The sequence below is a fragment of the Rhododendron vialii genome, chromosome 12a (genome assembly GCF_030253575.1).
Source record: "Rhododendron vialii isolate Sample 1 chromosome 12a, ASM3025357v1".
In the NCBI taxonomy this organism is placed as follows: domain Eukaryota; kingdom Viridiplantae; phylum Streptophyta; class Magnoliopsida; order Ericales; family Ericaceae; genus Rhododendron; species Rhododendron vialii.
The window spans coordinates 180092-201240 of NC_080568.1; the positions used below are offsets into that span (position 1 = coordinate 180092).

General features: G+C 37.6%; 1 protein-coding gene and 1 pseudogene across 1 annotated transcript; one reads left to right on the forward strand and one right to left on the reverse strand.

Moving 5' to 3' along the window:
• Nucleotides 1-1037: 1037 nt before the first annotated feature.
• LOC131311515 (uncharacterized) overlaps nt 1038-21149 on the reverse strand; it is a 30951-nt pseudogene continuing 10839 nt past the window's right edge.
• On the forward strand, nt 11003-12580 carry LOC131311176 (uncharacterized). The gene is made up of 2 exons (XM_058338521.1): nt 11003-11994; nt 12037-12580. Exons 1-2 carry the CDS (start codon nt 11253-11255, stop codon nt 12438-12440), a joined length of 1146 nt encoding a protein of 381 aa, XP_058194504.1. The 5' UTR covers nt 11003-11252; the 3' UTR covers nt 12441-12580.

A 21149-nucleotide genomic window follows, 5' to 3' on the forward strand; every position in this document is an offset into this window, starting at 1 on the left:
TGCCTCCCAACACTATATGTTATAGCTTTTGGAAGCACATGAGTCAAGTATGAGATCAGTTCGTTTCAAACATCGTATTTCTCCCTACCTACCCAAAAGATTAAAACAAAAAATACATCTTAAATTACAGCTTGCTTTAGTTTTTGTGGTCTCAATACAAGCATCTTAATTCTATGGGTACTTTGGCTTCGTGACTGTTTAACTTGACACTTTCAAGCAATGAACATGCTACCTGTGGAAAGAGTATTAATGAACACATAAATAAAGTTGAAGAATGAAAAACTAGGCTTCCTGAAGATAACGACCTACTACTTATTTCTCACTCCACTGCGGTATTGCGCACCATAAAACTTATTACTAAGAAGGTTTGGAGAAGGGAGTGTTACAGTGGTGGGAGATGCAATGCACGCCATGGGCCCATTCATTGCACAAGGTGGTGCTGCCTCCCCAGAAGATGCTGTTGTTTTTGCCAGATGCTTCGCAGATATTGGGATCAGGAGGATTGATGACCATGCTACCAGATTACATCTAACGAATGGAAAATGAGGATAGAATGGCAATTGATAGTCCATAGCTGCCAGTGAAGTTGATATGCGTTGCCCTCATCACCATCCTCTTCCATTGCCAACATTTTCATACCCTGTGCGACTATGGCCAACTATGAGCTACCATTACTCCGTCAATAACTAATTTCAAGATCTAGTAGTGTATATCTTACCAATAGCTTGGACAATATATTTTGACAACTTCGTTTTCTTGTGGGGATGGTTGATCCAAGGGTACAACCGAGCTTAGTAAACGGAGGAAATTACAATGAAGGGTTCCCATATGTTAGCCCAACAATTTCTTTGGTCCTCATTTCATCACCACATAACTCGTCTTCTTTCAGTTCTCAAAGGGAAAAACATAGAGTAACAACTAGAATGGATAAATTCCACTTTAATTACTTGGCCTAGGCAAAGCCCATTAACATATCAACAGAGGGTGCTGGGATGCGTGGAACCAATTATTAATTATACGATAGGCTTCACGAACACTTTATTTTGGGTGTTAAGTTGCTGCTCCCGCACCTTCAACATTGTTTATTTACTTCTTTCATAATTGGGTCAATTTCGGAAGAATAAATGGAATACAAATCCACCCCGGTACAAAATTTCCAAAATGCACCTTTTATCATCACCAACTAAAGCAACTCCAAACTCACATCAACAAAAGGATGCACCTTAATTTGCAAATAGCAAATACCATCATTCCTGCGACCCAAATATTGAAGTTAAAGCATGCAATGGTCTTTCAATACCTGCCTAGCAAGATCAAGTGCTCCACTCGTTTTGTAGATCAAGTGGAGATTGTAAGCTGCTTCTCTTCCAAGGTCACAGTAATTCTTGTTCTGATTATCCATACCAACAGGATTCTCATTGGGAAGCTTTGGGATTGGATAATCCTTCTCATGGATTGCAAGCACCTTTTCATAATAAGAAGCAGCGAGTGTAACAAGACCGAGATGATGATATGCCCGAGCTATGTTATACAGTGCTTCCTGCAAGAGTTATCACAATGAGTTTATATCCACTGCATACCATGTCTTGAATCATTGTCTATTCATTACGGGAAGAAGCAATTTAATCAAATCAGTCTTATGATATCATTCACGAAATTTGCATGCGTCATTGACCAGCGTCTGACTCTAGAAATATTTCCTTTTACTGTTTGATGATAGGTACTGAGGCATGGACGAGCATTACTTATCATAGATAGAAGCAAGTAAAGCATAAAAGGTTTCTGATATCGTACATATGAATTGCCTAATACAGGCTACACCAGAAGCTTGAGAAATATTACAGATCCAAAGAGCTTTTCCTCACAAGTGAAGTCAAGGTTTATAGGTGTTTACAGGAGTGTATCATCGGGTTTATACCCAATCCATATCTCCCATCAAGTATGAGTTCATGCATTTAACAGTCTGAATCATTGAAAAGCCATTATCCAAATAAGAGCTTCAAATGAAACAACAAAAAAAATAAAACCTGGCTGCTTTCACAAAGTCGCAAATTGTTGTAGAGGAAAGCTAAACCTTGCAGCAGGCACCGATGCTTGTTCTGAAGTCTGAGCCCAAGTGCTAAGTTGATCAAGGCAGTTCCTAAAATGAAAAAGGAAAATGATTTTGTACTCGGAAGTTAGATAAAAAAAGTGGCTAACAACTTCAAATAGATAACATGAAAGGGGAAAAAAATCATACCAACACACAGATTGACCAGGGGACTGTCTGGCATCAATTTATATGCTTCTAGGTATTCTCTTGCAGCAGCTTGATGCTGGCTGATCATGCTAAGCTGATGTCCAGATATGATAATGGGCGGAATGCTATCTTTGTGTTTGACACGCATACCATGAAGGAGCTTGTTATGTTTTGAATACCGATTCTCCAATCTACAAATAAAGCAAACCAAAAACTACACCAGTCAAAATACAGTGGAGTCAGGGGACATACGCAGAAAAAATCCCATGCATGATATAATATGCTCATGAATGTCAATGATACACATCTATAGCCTGACATATGGCAGAGCCATGAGTCAGCCAGCAGACTGAAACATAGTATTCTTTCAGCTTACATTATTACCCTCATGACACCCTCACGCATAGTTGTCAAAGGCAACGAAGGCGATCGCATAGGCGAGAGGCACCTCAAGGTGATCGATTGTTGCCTTGAGGGGTGCAAGGCGAGGCGACTTCAACTGAACTCTGCCTAGGCAAGAAAGCCGCGAGAGGCGAGAAAGACGACAAAAACTTCGCCTTTTTCAAATTCAACCACAACGGTAGGATTTAGGTTTCTTTGAGTGATCCCAGTCAACAGTCAACTCAAATCTCAATGGTCTGTATCGCTCGCAGCAAACCTAGGGGAGAAAGGCGATGATACAGGTAATCGAACCCATGTAGCTCGCTCTCTCTCAATAGACTTCATCTCTCTCTCTCGATTGATCGGCTCTCCTGTTTTCCTCTCTTGACTACAAGACTCAGACAGATTCATCCGTCTCTCTCTTCTGACTTCATATCTATCTCTCTCCTCAGCAATCGAAGCTCTCTCTCTCATCTCCAGAGTCCAGCCAACAAGAAGGTAAACTTAACATATCCTCTGCTTTAGCCTCGCCTCTCGCCTAGACCCTAGCAGACTTTATCGCCTCGGAGCGCCTTTTACCCTTGACAACTGCCTCACAGCTTCACGAATGTTTATTTGAACCAAAACACAGCTGCCCCAGTTCACGATTTCAGGGTCCTAAATCCAAAGGGGAAACCTGATTCCCCTCCCTCCCTTCAAGCTGTCCAGTTTCATGCATCACCCTACGATTCTCTGCCAATATGTATTCCCAGACCTCTGATGCAACTAATTATCTAAAGACGATACTTTAGTGAAATAAGAGTGGGACAAAAAAGAAATGAAATCTGTTACATAAGAAACAAGGTATTTCCTATAAGCCAACTTACATGGCTAATATATAGTTTTGCCAACCTAGTATTGATACTCAATTTCCACCATCACTACTATGATAGCTATTTCTCGTTGGCTTCTTTCGGGGAAGGTCATAGAAAGAGTGTTTTCAGGGTTCAAAGGCTGCACCATTATGCCTTTTGTGGAGTATGTGGGTAGGATTCATAGGAATCCAACAGGTTCCCGTGACGGTTATTTATTGGACACCAATTTAATACTTCCATAATGTGGCTAATGTGTGCTTAGGTGTCCTGAAACTTATCTTATAATAAGTTGGTTTTGTCATTATTAGAATTTTTTTTCATTTGCTAGTTTTGCGCCAAACTTTTGTGGATTATTGATTCGTCTCAACGAGAAGAATCGAAAAAGTAACATTTTTTTACTTTTACCCAAATATTTGGGAAAATAACCACTTTTTAGCAAATAAATAAACTTATTTCACTTTTTCTGCTAAAAAGTGGTTATTTCTCAAAATACTTGGGTAAAAATAATTTTTTTACTTTTCCATTCCTCTCGTCAAGACGAATCAATAATCCACAAAAGTTTGGCGCAAAACTAATAAATGCGAAAAAATTCAAATAATGACAAGCCAACTTATTTTAAGATAAGTTTAGGTGAACTCACCCCATCATGTGTGTCTTCTATCCCAAACACATCCCATTTATTCACTCTTTTCAAGCATTTCAGCATGTCCTTGCAAATAAACAGAAGAGGCAATGTTAGACAGAGATTAAACTTCAATATAAGAACTCAAATGAGTTAGAAAAAGAATACAAGATTCAACTTGAGAGTATTGTCCCTAATATTCAACTTGAGAGTACTGTCCCTGAGATTCCAAATATTTAGCCTAAAACAAACTTCTCCAAAAGTGCAAGTGATTTTACCAAAGAAGTACAAAAGGTAGCACCAATTCAGAACAATCTTATGCAACTCAAAACACATATATTTTGGAAGACAGTAAATCGATGTAACGAAATGACGTAGTTTTCTGATTGATACTATGGTGATATATTACCAAAAAGAATAGCAAGGTACTAAATACCTTGAAACTACTTTGTAGTAGCAATTCCAGGCAGCAAAGCTGTAGGGATTTTGATTAACTACGTGCCGTGCATAGTCCCATCCATGTGAAGGATCAGTAATATTATAAGCTATTTCTGTAGAATATTGAAAACAATAGAGTGCTTTAGCGTCACAGAAATTAGTAATTAGTTCTACTGTAAGCAAGAATACATAATCTGAAGATATTTTGAATGCACAGGGTAGGAAATTCAGGACAGCAATTTTACTGAACAAGGGTTGCATTGGATGATGGTGACTACAAGAATAGGAATATTAAAATACTACTTCGATTGATGACTTATGAGCACTTCAACCCATTACAAAACACTTGCGAGCTCCAAGAGACCGAAGCTCCTCCCCCTTCTCAACAGACAGTGTGTTCGAAGCGAGTTTCAGTGTAAGATTGATAACCTCTATTGCTTCCCAATATCTTTTCAAGGACGCCAACGACTTACATAACTAGGAAACATCAAACAAATGAGGAGTTCAGCTTGACAAAGAATTAGTGATGATTATAAAATCAGTAACAAAACAGAAGATAGTAGAAGCGTCTTATAAGGAAGTGCATTGCACTCCCTAAAGGAAAACCAAAGAAACCAAATGTGCACATTATTACATTAAAGAGAAAAATTAAAGAAAACCAAATGGGAAAGTAATTGTCACGAGGCTTCAACAGAACAGATTGACTAATAGTAGAATAATTCTACGGAAAAATGTCAAGTTTTAGTAAGAAAGTCTACTAACATCGATAATCAGATGGTGATGCTCCTCATCTTTCAGAAGATTAGGCAAGGGAGGATCTCTCATTGCTTGCTGCTTACATACGACATGAAATTCAGATGCTCAATTAATATAGTTTCTGCTAGTGGATACAACAGAATTTCATTCCAGTGATACAACAAAAATTGTTTACCGGAGAATCTTCATCGGAATTGTCACTTTTCCAATCAAGCCCAGCAGCTATTGCTGCAGCTTTTTTTGCTTCTTTCAGCATAGCCTTCTTTTGAAGCAACTTCTTGGCTCGGGAAGCTTTTGATCTATAGTAAAGCATAGATTAAAGAGAACTAAAAACTTTGCTTCAAAACTAACAAAATTATAACACAGACGATGATTATTGAAAAGTTTCTCACAAACTCGTCTTTGGAAGATAGAGACATAGTATATGTTTCCGATCAGATGACTAAGTAAATCATCAGGGTAGGATTCATCACTTTCTCACGTCTAGAGGTGCACGGGCACCAGACGAAAAGTATTCATATTCTTCAGAATTCCTATTTAATTGTCCAGAGGTAAATGTTATTACAAGGCGACATAAAGCATTCTATGCAATACATGGAAGTCTCATGCATATATATTAAACTCAAACATAATTTGTGAATCTAGTTTCCAATTTTGAATTCAAGTTCTAGTTTAATGAAAGCTAACTATGTTACCTGGATTTGAATGCGAGTGTTGGGTATCTGTCTATGTGTTGAACTACTCTAATTTTCTCCTCAGCAATTGGGAACAAGCGACAATATTCCTATTCCTAGTATAATACTTCTATAATACAGGCTAAGCGGTGTTTACAAGGCCTTGGGACAATTCAAATTCAACACAGGAGTTTGATTCATGGTTCACGGTGAGTTCAAATACAAACTATTGTCATGTGGCCGCCCACCCCCCATATCCAGTGTTGAGATCCGAAACAGGAACTTTATAGTTCATACAATAAGAAAAGAGACAGTGATAACATTTAACCACAAACCGTAGAACCAAAACAATTCAAAAAGAGATGTAAAAACAAAATGATCTTTGTTGAGATTTAAACTAAAAGTGCGGAAGCAAAATATCAGGCATAAAGCCACTAAAAAATTTAATGTGGTAACATTTAATCGTCAGATCCTTCTTTTATTATAAGGCACCACTGTGAAACATTGTTTCAACTATTTTCCATTACCCATATCAATTCTATTCTTTCATGTCAGTCTGCTAATGGCTAGAGAATCAATTAGACCATAACGACCATGCATTCTCATAATTACTTAACCAGTGTTGAGTTCAATCATTCACTTCTTTAGCATTACCCTGCACGTCGACAGTGTTTATCTTTATATATTGGCGCAATTATTAACCTCCATCACACATGGCTAAATTATCCCCCCCCCCCCCCCCCCCCCCAACTAATCTCTTTATTCGTTTGTGATATCTGTGATACATAATATTTTCTGTTACAATGACTTCTGAATGTAATATGACACATTAGTTAAGTCCCAAGCAAGTACTCAGTTTATCATTATATGGCCACCATCGTATCATATTTCACAATCATTTTACTGAAATTTGCAGTCTCAGCTTACCGCCATTACTACACGCAACACTATATAAGTATAAAACCCTAATAATGGATGAAAGGAACATCTACAAGATAGCAATTACTCTAAGAACTTCATAACCTGGTTAACAATTCAAGACAATTGAAGTTTCGTTAATCAATTTCACCAGAGTTACACCACCCAAATCTCTATGTTTACGAACGGTCATACTTGAAATGTATTGCGAAAAAGGAAAAGTTATTTGCATGTTAGAATGCGTGAACAAGCCTATTTTTAATTAGGATCTATGCAGCTAACAAAACATTGAGCTTCCAATCTCCAAGACAACATAAATAGATCTCCCATAACCTGGAAAAGGATGAAGAAGCATATACGCATATACATTCTAAGCTTAAAGATCTTAACAAACAAGCATTAGCCGAGTTGACCAAAACCCATTTCCTAAGCAAACAGAACCCTTTCACCTCATTAGAAGGTCAAGGAGTTTCAAAGGATTACTTAGTACTTAGTAGCATTCAAAATCAGCACAAACGGCTAAGCTTGCAAAACGAATAGGGAGGAAATAAGATTCATGCGCATAACAAGAGGAATGGAAAAATCAGCAGGCATCTATAACTTCACTTAATTATTTCAGGCATTGAAAACAAAAAGAATCTGAATGGAATACCCACAAATCTGAAGTTTCACTTAATTACTTCAGGCATTGAAAACAAAAAAAAATCTGAATGGAATACTCACAAATCTGAAGTTGAAGCTACAGGTCTGAATCCTTGAAATACATCACCGGTGTGATGAGCATCCAATACCTTGACTCTTTCAGAAAGAACACTTTTGGGGAGGCTTTTTTTCGCTCTAACCTAAATTAGAATGATTAGACAATAGTTAAGAGACCATTGCCACGTGATGACTGTTCAGGACCAGTTGACAAAAAACATTCTCAAAAAAGGTTATTTACCACATGCTTGCATCTATCATCATTCCTTCAAGAGATACAAGGTTTTAACACCTAATTTCATGTGCACATATAAGCTACCTTGTCCAACACCAGATAAGATCATAAGACTTTTGATAACAATATAACTTATCAAACATAATTACCAAACATGATTTGTGATTATTGGTCTTGTTAGAACTTGTCCCAAATTGGGTAATTTCATCCTCCAAAGCTGCATATAAGCCTAGTAAGCCTCTCCACCTATTGCCAACCAGTTTTGAGTTGGATGCTTCAACGTGGTATCAAACCTAAGCTTTCGGAGGCTTTTGGACATGATTCACTCGATTGGTTTCCCATTGTATGTTAGGAAATAGTAATTCCTAAGATACGGATCCTGTAAGGGGTCGCTTGTGCGGGAGAATGTTATCATTTTTCCACATTGCCTAATTCTAAATTCCAGTGCTAGTATATGAGCCTAGGCGGCATCTCTTATGTCCCATGAATCCATGAGACAAATATTGTTAGAAGATTGGACAATCCACACAAACTAGGCATCTTAGTGTAGCTTTTTCTTATATTTCATAGGCACAACAGTACTAACAAGGCATGCCGTGTAAATTGCTGTTGATTTTGACCTTGGATACCACCATATCAACAGTGAGAAAAAGGAAAATGAAAAATACTTCTGCAAAGCTATAACACAAGTTATTTGTTAGTGCCTTCATATGGCAAACTAATATATCTTCCCATCCCTAAAGAGTAGGGAACAAATGCTTGCAGAGTTCTTCTGCCTCCAAAGAATATTTCACCACTATTTGCATACTGAGAATCAAAAGAACATGGCAGAGAGAACCTAAATTGGAAGGAAAATCTATTTCTTGACTTGTTTGAAGTTCGTCCATCATCCAGAACCTAAGGTATTTCCATATATTATGCTGGATTTTATTTCATATATTGCCAGCTACTGAATTTGATTAAGATGAATAGGATCAAAGCATACATCTGTCAGGTTGGTAGGAAAATGCTTCAGAAGAATATAGGATAAAACAAAGAGACAATAGTTGGACTAACGAAAGGTTCTTATTTCACTTATAACTTATTATAATAGCTAGTATGGAAGACCACCAATCCTACAGAAACTAATGAGAATTGTGGAAACTTTATGTCCAACCCAAAACCAATTGGCAATGGGCGGTGAGGTCTCAACATTATATTAAGTGATCACCCATTCTTCTCCCAAGCAATGTGGGATTATATTTCCTTAACAAGAATGATATAATATGATAGACTATGTAGCACGGACACAGATACGGACACGGACACGGGACACGGCAATTCTAAAAAAATGGGGATACGGACACGGCGGGGGACACGCCACGTGTATAAATAAATAAATAAATATATATATAAATACATATATACATATATTTTTTCTTTTCTTCCATTGTTCATGAAGACATGTCCTATATGAATGTATAAGATTACCATGGTCCAAATAAAGGCATAATTACCGTTTAACCCAAATATTTTTGAATAATTTCATATTAACCCCTCAAAATTAAAAACATATATTACATTTTGACCACCAGCCGTGTCCCCGGCGTGTCCCCTATCAAAAAATAATAAAAATTATTGAACACGCCACGTGGCGTGTCTAATACGTATTTGGGTGTGTCCCCGTCGTGTCCCCGTGTCCAATAAGTAGACACGGCGCCCTTTTGGAGTGTCGGTGCTACATAGATGATAGATCAGCAACAAAGGCCTCCATCTCAAGATTCCGAATGAAGACCAGATTCGGCACAGGCCCACAGTTTCAACTCAAATAGAATAAGAAAGACTCTGATTTCTGTTGGGCAGATTTTGTTCTGTTGATATAAAAAGGACTAGCTAAGTAAACTAACCCAACCCCATGTAGAGCATTGACCCAATAACTTGTTGGAGCCTAGCAAGATGAACCAAAATGCTTAAGCCCAAGTTACTAGTAGTAACGTGGTTCCTTATATACAAGGAATAAGGATCACCCATGTAGACTTTTAATGTGGGATACGGTGTTACAAAATGCCCACCTTTAAACGCTTATGTCCTCACGAGGTTGATCACCCATGCAGACTTTCAATGTGGGATACGGTGTTACAAAATGCCCACCTTTAAACGCTTGCGTCTGATAAGTGCCAAAATATACATATTTTGGCCCTCCAATCTACATTTATTAGTCCTTTATTTTTGTTAACTGATTTTTTATGATGTGTTTTTATGTTTATAGGTTGCTCGAGCTCGGTTTCCAATAATTTGAGTAAAAAGAAGAATTTATAGAAGTTTTGGATCAAAATGCAAAGTCCTTCGAAGTTGAATGGCTAATATCTTATTATATGAAGTCCAAGGGGCTTTTATGTTATTAGGGGATTAAAAAAACCTAATCCTATATAAGTCAGTGGTACTGACTTCAGAAAGGGGCGGGCCGTGGAAAAGATTAAAAAAAAGGTGAACAGCAGTTTCGGACGCAGAAGATGAAGAACAAGACTGCCGTTCTATGGTTCGGTTTTTATTATAACAGCTTTTAAATGTTCTTATTTTCCGAGCCCTCTTTTCCTTTCAAGTATTTTTATGCTTTATTCAATTACTCGCATTCCGTTAACTCGTTTTAATTTATGTTCTTAATTAAAGTTGTTCATTAGAATTCGTTTGGTTGTTATCTTTTGCTTGATTTTCATTCTGGAATTATAGAAGCATGATGCAATCTAGGGTTTCTTTGATTTCTTTTGCAATGATTAGTGAGTAATCGTATAGGTAAGGTCGCGGGGTGATTAGCACATCGTGGCCAGGTCGGATATGTCTTGCTCCTATTTTGAAATAAAAATGAAAAGGCAATTTTAGGTTATTAAAGAACATTCGTTAGACGAACCCCGGCATCGTCGGAGTCCATGTGAACGGGGGAACGGGGGACCAAAACCCATTCTTTGCTGCGCATGGGTGAACGGCGACCATAAGGATTCGCATCTTTCGGGGTATCTTTTTCTCTCTAAAGTCAAATGTTTTTAAGAATACCGAATGGAGTAAATTAGTCCGGCTTGGTTGTGAGTGCTATGAACCCCACGATTTTACCTTCCTTTTATTTATTTGAAAGAATACATCAATTTGTTAGTTTTTATTAATCTCAACCAAATCGATAAGGGGTGGCTACCTAAGAGCCCATTTAAAAATTATAAAAACCCGAATTTTTAGTCAGCACACATTACCGTCTTTGTGGATTCGACTCCGGTCTTACCGGATATTGTGCTGCGTCGGTCTCAGCCCTACGCTTGGGGCAACCCATTAATTTAGGACTAGGAATCGGTCAAGCATTTTTGGCGCCGTTGCCGGGGACGGTAACGTGTGTTAAGAATTCGGGTTGTTGTTTTTTTATTTGTTTTTTTTTTAGTTCTTTATTTTAATTGTTGAAAAGCAAAAAAAAATGGCCCATTTTGCAAGGTGGTATGGAGGTTATGCAAAACAATTTGATTGTTCAGTGTCGCTTCCTATATTTTATGGTTTTGCATCAGAAAATCATTTTTCGCATGTTCATAAACTTGAGGAAGCTTTTGCTAGTGATGAAGTGGCTCTTTTACATGTATTCCGAGCATCTTTGCGTGATAGTGCTCTAGATTGGTTTAATTGTTTGAGTCCAAGATTGACATGGGGTGAGATTGTAATACAATTTTTCAATCATTTCAATCCCTCATATGAGACTCACATGCTTTTACAAGAACTATCAGATTTCTCTCAACATGATGATGAGTCTTTGTCACAGTGTTGGGAGCGATTTAAATTTGTTGTATTCTCTTGGTCGTTTAATTGTGAGCTTGGCAGTCTTCTGGTTATCTTTTGCCGTGGTTTAAACCTTAAGTCATGCGAGGTGGATTTTAGGTCCACTGACGAATTTCTGGATAAAACCCCTGAAGACGCTTGGGATTTCTTAGATGAATTAACCCAAAAGCTCCAATTTAGTGAGTTGACCAAAAGTTCTGAGGATACCAATTTTGATGCCAGAGAAAGAGAGGAAATAGAGTCACTTTCTGAGGATATTAATTCTGATGCGAGGGAAAAAGAGTCACTTCCTAAGAATTCTGATGCGAGAGAAAAAGAGGAAATAGAGCTACTTGTCATTAATGAAGGCTATATGCCTTTTGAGGAGTCATTGCCTATAGTTGCACCAGGTTATATGCCTTTTGAGGAGTCATTGCCTATAGTTGCACCAGGTTATATGCCTTTTGAGCAGTCGTTGCCAATAGTTGCACTGAATAATCAAGTACTCTCAGCTCTAGATTGTGCCACTCCTGCTACTGAATCTACACTTTCGCAAGAGTTTTTAAATGTGAAGCTGATTGATTTTCTTGGTGTTGATGAATTTAATTTAGTTTATCATCCATATCTTGTGGACTTTGTCAACGCTTTGAAAATTGATTTAGTTTGGGCTATACATTTGTTGGAATTTAAATGTCTAAAACGAATTCGGCAAATGTGCTACTCGAAGTATCTTATCTTATGGCATGGTCGGGTTCAATTCTTGATAAAAGGTGTAGAATGGAGCGTTATGTTCATTGTCTTAGCTTTCATTGGCATGATAAATATTCGGTACCCACGTTTGGCTACTTGTACATAATTGTTTTTTTTTTTTTTTGGTCTGGTATAGCCACCCGTTTCTTGCTTGAGAAATAGGGAGAAAAGTAGTACTCGTGTCTTTCGCGTGAAGAAAGTGGATGATTTTTTGTCTTTTATTTTATTTCTTGCATTGTTTATTTTTTTTATTTTTTATTTAGTTATTTTTCTTGCTGTCTTGGAGGCTCACATTTTGCAGGTTGTTCGATCTAAGTTGGGGGGTCTCCCTCTTTCTATAATTTTCTCTGCTTAGCCTCTCCTTTTCGAGGTGATATCTCTCCTCTCTTTTACGTTTCTGTCTTATCTTTATTTTTCATACCTTCAATGCGGACATTGAATAGTTCAAGTTGGGGGGAAGAATCACTTTGTTCTTTATTTTGTTAAAAAAAAAATGAAAAATTGAAAAAATAGTGGGTTTCTTTTTGCATGAGACTTGAAAGCTGTTGAGATTGGCTTGCGATTGATTGAGATATGATAGTCATTCTTGTAATATTGTGGTGGCATTGTAGTTCTTTTTGCTAGCTTGTCTCGAAAAATTTGTCATGGCATTTATTTTTAGCACATTTGCACTTCATGTCTGTTTGGGCTTTGGTTACTTGTGAGTTGTGACTTGACTATTCTTGATGGCTAGTTTAGTGGAGACTTATGCCCCATGTGAGTTTAGAGCCTTATCTTTTCTTGGAGTGGTGTCAAATGAACTCTTGTTTGTCACGAAAAAAGTAAATTCGTTGTTGATCTCATTATTTTTGTCGTCAAGTGTTGGAAATGTTTTGAATTGCCTACTTATCTCTTGAATTTGGAAAGTTGCATGGTTGTGTTGCCCATTGGAGAGGATTATAGGCCATCTTTGCTATTTAGAGCCGGTTCGTTTTTTTATTCACACATTTATCACTTATGAACCAATTTGAGCCTCATGCATACAGCCTTTTTCTTGTTGAGCTCCACCATCTATATTGTGTTTTGAGAATGGTTAGTTAATGATGTGAAGGTGAATTTTTGAGAAGGGGATGAGTAGAGTTGTGAATTGAGTTTTGATTGATTGGTGATCTTTTCCATTCAAAAAACAAAAGAGAAAAAAAAATAAAAGAGCAAAAAGGGAAGACATCATATTATTGTGGAAAATAGTACTTGTTCTAAGTGTGAGTTTGTGTTAAAGGTAGGAAAGAGAGATGTGGCAGAGTTGAAAAAAAGAGAGAAGAAAAAGAGGGCACGCATTGTTATTTTTGCCCTATGTGAGTTGTGGTTAGCCTATTCTCGGACACTTGAATTCTCACCTAGCCTTGAAATATTTTCCCTTACCTGATGTTATAACCCGAATTGAAGTCCTATTTGATCCTATGGGCAATGGGCTGTAAATTGGTGGATAGAAAGAATTTTCAATACTTTGCATTCCGTTCATGAGATCGTATGTCCAATATAAAAAGCTTTCTTTTTCATGTCATTGTGTGCGGAGTATTTTGCTTTCATTTACATAACGTCTGCCCGCACATATTGAGAGTAATATGCACCTTGTTTCGAGTGATTTCATTTGTTGAGTGCATGACACAATAAGATTTGAAGTCGAGATTCGGTCCGGAAAGAAATTTTAGTTATTTTTCACCTGTGACCAAAGCCCATGTTCACACACGCTGAGTATAGGTGCCATGACTCATTTTTATGACTTGATAGTATCTAGAACTGCTTATTTCCATTATCCCTTTGCGATGACTTCATAATTATTGCTTGAGATGTCATTGAGCTATCTTATAGGTTTTTGAGTTTCATGTGAAAGGGATCCGCGGTGTTTTGTGGATGATCACTGCTGAAAATCCTCACGAGACTTCACTCGTCCTACCGGGGCCGCGTTTGTTAAAAAAAAAATGAAAAATTGAGCGTCCTCACGAGGTTGAGCAGTTTTGTTACCAAAGCTTTATTTGGGTCTTTTCTCTGGACTTTACCTTGGACTCGCCGTAGCGGTCAAGCTACTAAACTTTCTCGAGCCAACATTGTCGTGTACACCTGAAATGCCTCATGTAGACCACTAACCCAATAACTTGTTGGAGCCTAACATGACCCAAAACGCTTAAGCACAAGTTACAATTAGTAGCTTACATGGTTCCTAATTTACCAAGGATCACCCATGTAGTCTTGTGAAGTTGTACGTTGTGAAATAAAGTCCCACATCGCACGGGTACTGAAATAATAAGAAGTATATAAGCGTGAGGGCACCCTCACTTCAAAAGTTAGCTTTTGGGGTTAAGTTATATCCAAGACCATGTAACATGGTATCAGAGCTAGGTACCAAGATGGGTAGGCTGCGTGTCTCTGGTCTGCACAGCAGCCGAGCGAGCATGCGCAAGCGTGAGGGCACCCCTACTTCAATAGCTAGCTTTTGGGGTTGAGTTCTACCCAAGACCGTGTAACATGATATCAGAGCTAGGTACCAGAGATGGGTAGGGTGCGTGTCCCTGACCTGCATGCGGCAGGTGCTGCCGAGTGAGCACATTGCGCATAAGGGAGGGTATGAAGTGAAGTCCTACATTGCCTGGGTACCAAAATAATAAGAAGTATATAAGCGTGAGAGCACCCTCGCTTCACTAGCTAGCTTTTGGGATTGAGTTTTACCCAAGACCATGTATCAGAACACAGAGGAAGAGTCATTTGGCCTGGGATTCTTCTAGTATTATCCAGAAAGTCCAAAACAAATCACAACATCTCTTGGAAATAATTGACTAATTGATTCTACGTTACTGCAACATAAAAATAGGGCAAAGTCCACTTTGACCCCCTGTGGTTATCATCATATGCGGATACTCCCCTCATGGTTCAAAACTTACTGCATAATCTACTTGTGGTTTTGAAAATATGCGAATAGACCCCCTGCCGTCATGTTTTCCATCCATATTAACGGACACAACATTAAAAGACCGATATATCCTCATCATGTCCCTTGATTCTTTTTCTTTTTTAAATCTAAACACACCATCCCCTATACCAAAAATTGAATCCAAACCGTTGATATTGTAAATTTTGACGAGTACTATATCTATGCCAAAATTCAAGTCAATCAAAAAATGAAAAGCTCATGGTCGAATCGATTTTGTTATGAAATTAAAATTTCAAATTTGAATTTACTAAAAATTAGATCATTGGGTTATTGATGCCTAATCAAGATGATTTTTTACAGAGATACTTTATTCTTTATTTAATACATTATGAACGACTCAGATTACATTCTAGAGGCATGTGAGACACACCTCCGTTAATATGGATGGAAAACATGACGGCAGAGGGTCTATCCACACATTTTCAAAACCACAGGTGGTTATGTGGTCAGTTTTGAACCATGAGGGGGTATCCGCACATGACGATAACCACATGGGGTGAAAGTAGACTTTGCCCTAAGAAATACTCGCTAAAAAAGAAAATGTTACTAGATTTCAAAAAAAGAACTTTAATTTTTCTGGTCTTTTGGATGTATGGTTTCATGCAGATCACAGTTTTCTTTTCACATTCTTATAACATACTCGATCATGACTAAGAAATGACAGTAAACTGTACACCAGTTAATCTGTCCTCTAGTTGACAAATATTCTTTTGTAGCAATGATGCATTTTTTTCCCCTCTCCTCTTGAATCTCGTGTATTCCTTATCATGATTAATAAAATTTAATTTTTTTTGTAAAAAAAGAAAAAAAGAGTTCATAGCGACCAATCTAATTTACACTAGCCAAGTTTACTTGCTGCCAGTGGCAGACGTAGGATTTGTGTCTAGCAGGGGCCCGAATCACGTGTATTTTCGTATTGATATAAAAAAAATATATTTCGCGAGTATATATTGCTACTTGTGAGGTCCGAATAAGAGACAATATTGTGTGTACGTGCACAGCCATCGTTTAATTTTATACATGCCACCTAAAAAATGATTAATAACTTGAAATTTTGAAAATTTTGACCCCACGCATGCAGAAATTTTAAGAAAATTTTCACTCGAAGGACCAGCAAGAGCCAATCTCGTAGAGTTTCTTCTAATTAACCTAAAAATTAGTACAACACGCAAGTGTATTTGGAGTTGTGCAGGGACTTAGGTCCCCCGTTGCACCCCGCTTCTACTTGTTGATAACATGCTTCACTTTTTTTTGATCGGAACATGCTTCACTTTTGCACATGCATCACCCACACACGTACAAATGAGAGAGAGAGAGAGAGAGAGAGAGAGAGAGAGAGAGAGTTGCAGGATTACCTTTTGTTGAATAGTTTCAAGAAACAATGATTCTCGAACAGAGGGAAAGATAGCATCAACAAAGGCCTCTGTCATTCCTTTGGTCTTGTAAATGCGACTAAGCTCCAGTTTTATTTTCCCATTAAGCCACCATGGCTTGGTTTTATCAGAATTTAGTCCTAATTTTGAATCTGGAGAAACAATAAGGAGATCATAAAAACTAAGATACAAAAATATGCACTTATGCAAGTATAGAATACTCCAAGTGAGCTCACAATAATAGCTATCCAAAGATACCTGTACTTTTGCAAGGAGAAAGAACTGAAATGGCTTCATCTTGTTTATCTTCGTCAAGAAGAAGTGAGGCCAGAGTTAATCGAGCATCAACACTATCCTCCATTACACGTAAAGCTGAAGACAAAATCCATACAAATTTTGAGGAACAATTTATTCTAATTTAAGGTATCAAAAGAACTTACAAACCACTAACCGATACACATCTGTTAGGTAAACACATTCTCATAAGGATGGTGGTTTCATATTCCAGTTAGCAACCTTGCTCAAAATGCCCTAATCGAAGCACCATCTACATGTTCTCATAGTCTAACAGAACTGCATTATATTTTGATTTCTCTCTTCAGGTAGGAAAAACGCTAATGCAATTACACATGTCCCATAGTTTCTACAGCTTGATACTTGATCTTCTCGCAGATGATAACAAATTCTAACTTGATTTTCCTTTCTCCTTACAAATCATATAACGAACCATACTATTTCTTGGTAGCTTAAGTTACAAAATCATATTCACTAGTACAATAAGTCCCTTAAAGTGAGAGCGTACCAAAGTCTGGTCATAAATACAGTGCAAAATATATTTACTGTCGTCATCAAGTCAACATCAAAGGTTTACAAGTTCGATTAGCAATGGTTATATTGAAAATCGGAAATTCAACTTCATGGAAATAATCCATACTCCCTCTGTTCCAATTTGCTTGCTCCTTTTGGGGAAGCGAGTTTTTAAGGGTAGAATGATGGAAAATACAATTGGTGTTGACTTTCCGAATTTGCCCCTACTTTTTGCTTTGTTGACATGACACTTAATGTAGAAAAGAAAGGGTGAAAGAGTAATATTGCACAACTTTTTATGTTGACTTTTCAAAATGGACAGTCATTTTGGGACATTCATAAAATGAAAGAAGGACTAGCAAGGACGGAGGGAGTATGATTTTAGTGTCACCTCCATAAGCATGAATTGAAGTAGATTTTCTTTGCTGGTTTGGGATTTTAACGTGAAGGTAATCCAAAAGATTTCAAACTTTGAATCTTTTGGCATTGGTAGCATTCGGTGATCCATTATATATCCCTCACACACTCTCCAAACCACCAATATGCAACCACCATGGGGTACTGCACGATATGCTCTCTTCTCTCTCTCTTCTCTCTTATCATAGTTGCTTGTGTGTTGCTTGCTTATATTCTCACTGTCTGCATCATTGTTTCACTATTTCTACTGTGATTTCCCCTCTTGCAATCATCATAAGGTGATTGTTAGAAAAGTGAATTGCCAAGAAACTAGCTTTAATTGATGTGTCATTGATAGTATCTAAAACATAACCCTAGCATGCCTTTATATAGGCTACAAGATGACTAAGAAATCTAAAGTAACCAACAGGAAACATGCATGATAAAGAAACCAAGACTAACTATAATTGCCAAGACTAAAAAAGAAGCATAATAAAACCTAAATTACATGGTAACATAATATTTCCTAATATTATGCTAACAGTGATTTCCTTTGGGCAAAGATCGTTTGTGTATCTCAACAGATTTTTTCAATCTCTTTCCCTTTGTTTAAAAACTAGTTAAAGAAAAAGAAAGGTTAATAAGTAGACGCCATACCTGTGTATAAGTATTCTATTGCTCGTCCTCTATCACTCACTGACAAGTAGCATTGAGCGATTCTCAAATGTAGACCACCCTAAAAAGAATAAAAAAGGAATGATTTAGTCATGAAACAGCTGTGGTATATTGACCACCCCTATGAAGGTAAAAACTAATGTTTCATTGTGACCCTTTTACGACAAATAACAAGCAATAAAGGTATAAACGATGTTCATGTAATCGAGCAAACAAAGAAAATTGCTTGCAACAACATTAAAATCCTCTATCCCTGATGTCAACAGCCACTTTTGTGTATAATCTTCCAGTGTGAGTAACTATGTAGAGTTCCTTAACATGTACAGTCTGCTTAAATGAGAGAGAGAGAGAGAGAGAGAGAGAGAGAGAGAGAGAGAGAGAGAGTAGGCAAATTAAATAGGGTTTTCCTAGGACATAAAAAGCCCATCCCAAAACCAATGCACTTAAATTGAAAAAACACTTATTACAATAGTACTCTATCTCAAAGAAATTAATAAACCAGCAAGCTAACACATCCCTCTTTCCAATCTTCCATTGCCAAATCACAAAACACAAGGCGAAAGACATTACACCAAAGTCCTCTTAGTGAATAGATCCTCCAGGATGTTCTAATCACAAAGGGCAGGCAACTGAAACTATTGTTTTATTTTTATTATTAGTAAAAAGAAATATTAGAAGAAAGATGATAAGGAAAGAGCTCAGCAAGGGTCCGCAAAGACTGTCATTTACTGAGCTAGGGTCAATAAAGGCTGTGCTTGCAGTTTGGTTGACGATTTGTGCAGGGTTATGCTATAAGGGTTGCAGACAAAGGGAGAGAGAGAAGTTGTATGGGTCATGCAATTAGGGTTGGGGAACAAAGGGATAGAGAGAGAGGGATAGGTCAGAGATGGCTGGTGCAAATGGCTTCCACTGGCGACATGCAAAGCCAATGGGTGTCTGATACCAAGTCAATAGAGCAATTAGTGAGAGAGGCAAAGGATAACTTCTATTACTGAATGATCAAATGCTACAAGACTAATGATTAACCAGCCAAACCCTAATAAGCCGGAAAGAACATACAACACAATGTGAAAGATAAACAACAAGAAGACAAAACTAATACAACCAAAGATCTTAGGAGCAAGAGAAGGGGGAGCCTAATGAAGAAGCTCCAAGGCTATATTTGGATGCCCATCATCTTCGGTAAATTACTGACTAATTAAATACCTAGGGTAATTCATTTCCAATGTTCAGTTGGTCCAGTATCCAAGATTTATTTAACTAGGAAATTTACAAGAGTCAATATTTACCATAGAGGAGTGGAGGGATAGATTTCCACTATGTTTCGGAATGTGATACCTGGTTAGATATGTCATCACAAATCGCATTCCTATGCCAATCTGTTCCAAAAGTAGAATCATGGGCTATGGCATCACATTCCCATTCCCTCTTGGGATTCTTGCCATCTAAAATGAGCCTAAAGGAGTATTAAACAGGAGAACAAAACACAAAATGTTGGTAATGAGACAGATGCAGTAAGAATAACCTCGCCTCCAAGATTTACGGGGTTCAATAGTCAACATGGTAAAGAATTGTTAGCAAAAGGATAAGAGAATGGTTATGCTAGGTAAGCTCACAAGTATCAGAATCTATTATTCCTAAAACACTGTATCGGTTGACTAGGAATAAATATTCCTAAGCACGAAAAGAAGGATGGCCTTAACATTCTTTGTTGTTGAAAAAAAAAGATCCAAAAACAACTAGGCCACTGATGCAATAGTTAAAGTGCTGTCCCACCATCAGCCTGGAAATGCAGATCAAAAGATTCAAAACATAACAGCTAAGAGGAAGTTTTGATTATGAGAAAGCAAAAACCACTATGAGCGGTTCCACTACCAATGATTCTCCCTGTTTCCATTCTGTGAAAAACTAAGTGCACCGGAGAGAATGTCGCAAAACAATGCAAAATCGGTATGATTAAAAAATATGGTAGGGAACTTCTTCTAACAAAAAAAGAAGAAGAAGGTAGATTACTAGAGAATTCCGGAACATGGGGACCATATATGAGATAGATATAGATATAGAAATAGAGTAAGAGATAAAACATTCAGGTTATAGATTACAAGGAACCATCAGCCACTCTTCTTTCAACCTTACAATGACTGCGCGTGTAGGAGTACAAAAATAGGAAAAGCCTATCATAAGTTCAGCAGGTCCAGCATCTACTATATAGTGAAAATTAGAGGAAGAAAGAGCAAACGTGGAGGAAGAACTTCAAAAGGCCAAGGCAGATGAAATATCAGTCGTATCTTGTACCCCTAGCTCTAGACCGAGGTAGAACCTGATTCCTGAAGCATCAGAAATATGAGCATGGGAATGCTAAGTAAACCTACCATCCACACTGAGCCCCCAGTAGGAGCAACTAATTATTTCCAAGAAAAACCTCCAGTGGACGGGTCTTTCCACAGTAATCAATAGGCTTGACCTGGTCTACCACTCCTTGTAGTAAGGCTAGGAGTAACAACAAAAGCAAATAAATTCTGAATAAGTGTATGCACAGCAGCAGTTCTCCTAAGATAGACTCTTTGCACCAAAAAATGTTTCCAGGGCCTTAAGA

Excerpts from the sequence above, each read along its gene's own strand:
- LOC131311176 (XM_058338521.1), top strand. The coding sequence starts at position 11,253 with ATGGCCCATTTTGCAAGGTGGTATGGAGGTTATGCAAAACAATTTGAT. Across the intron at positions 11,995-12,036 it reads ATTGCCTATAGTTGCACCAG|GTTATATGCCTTTTGAGCAG; the intron begins GTTATATGCCTT and ends TAGTTGCACCAG.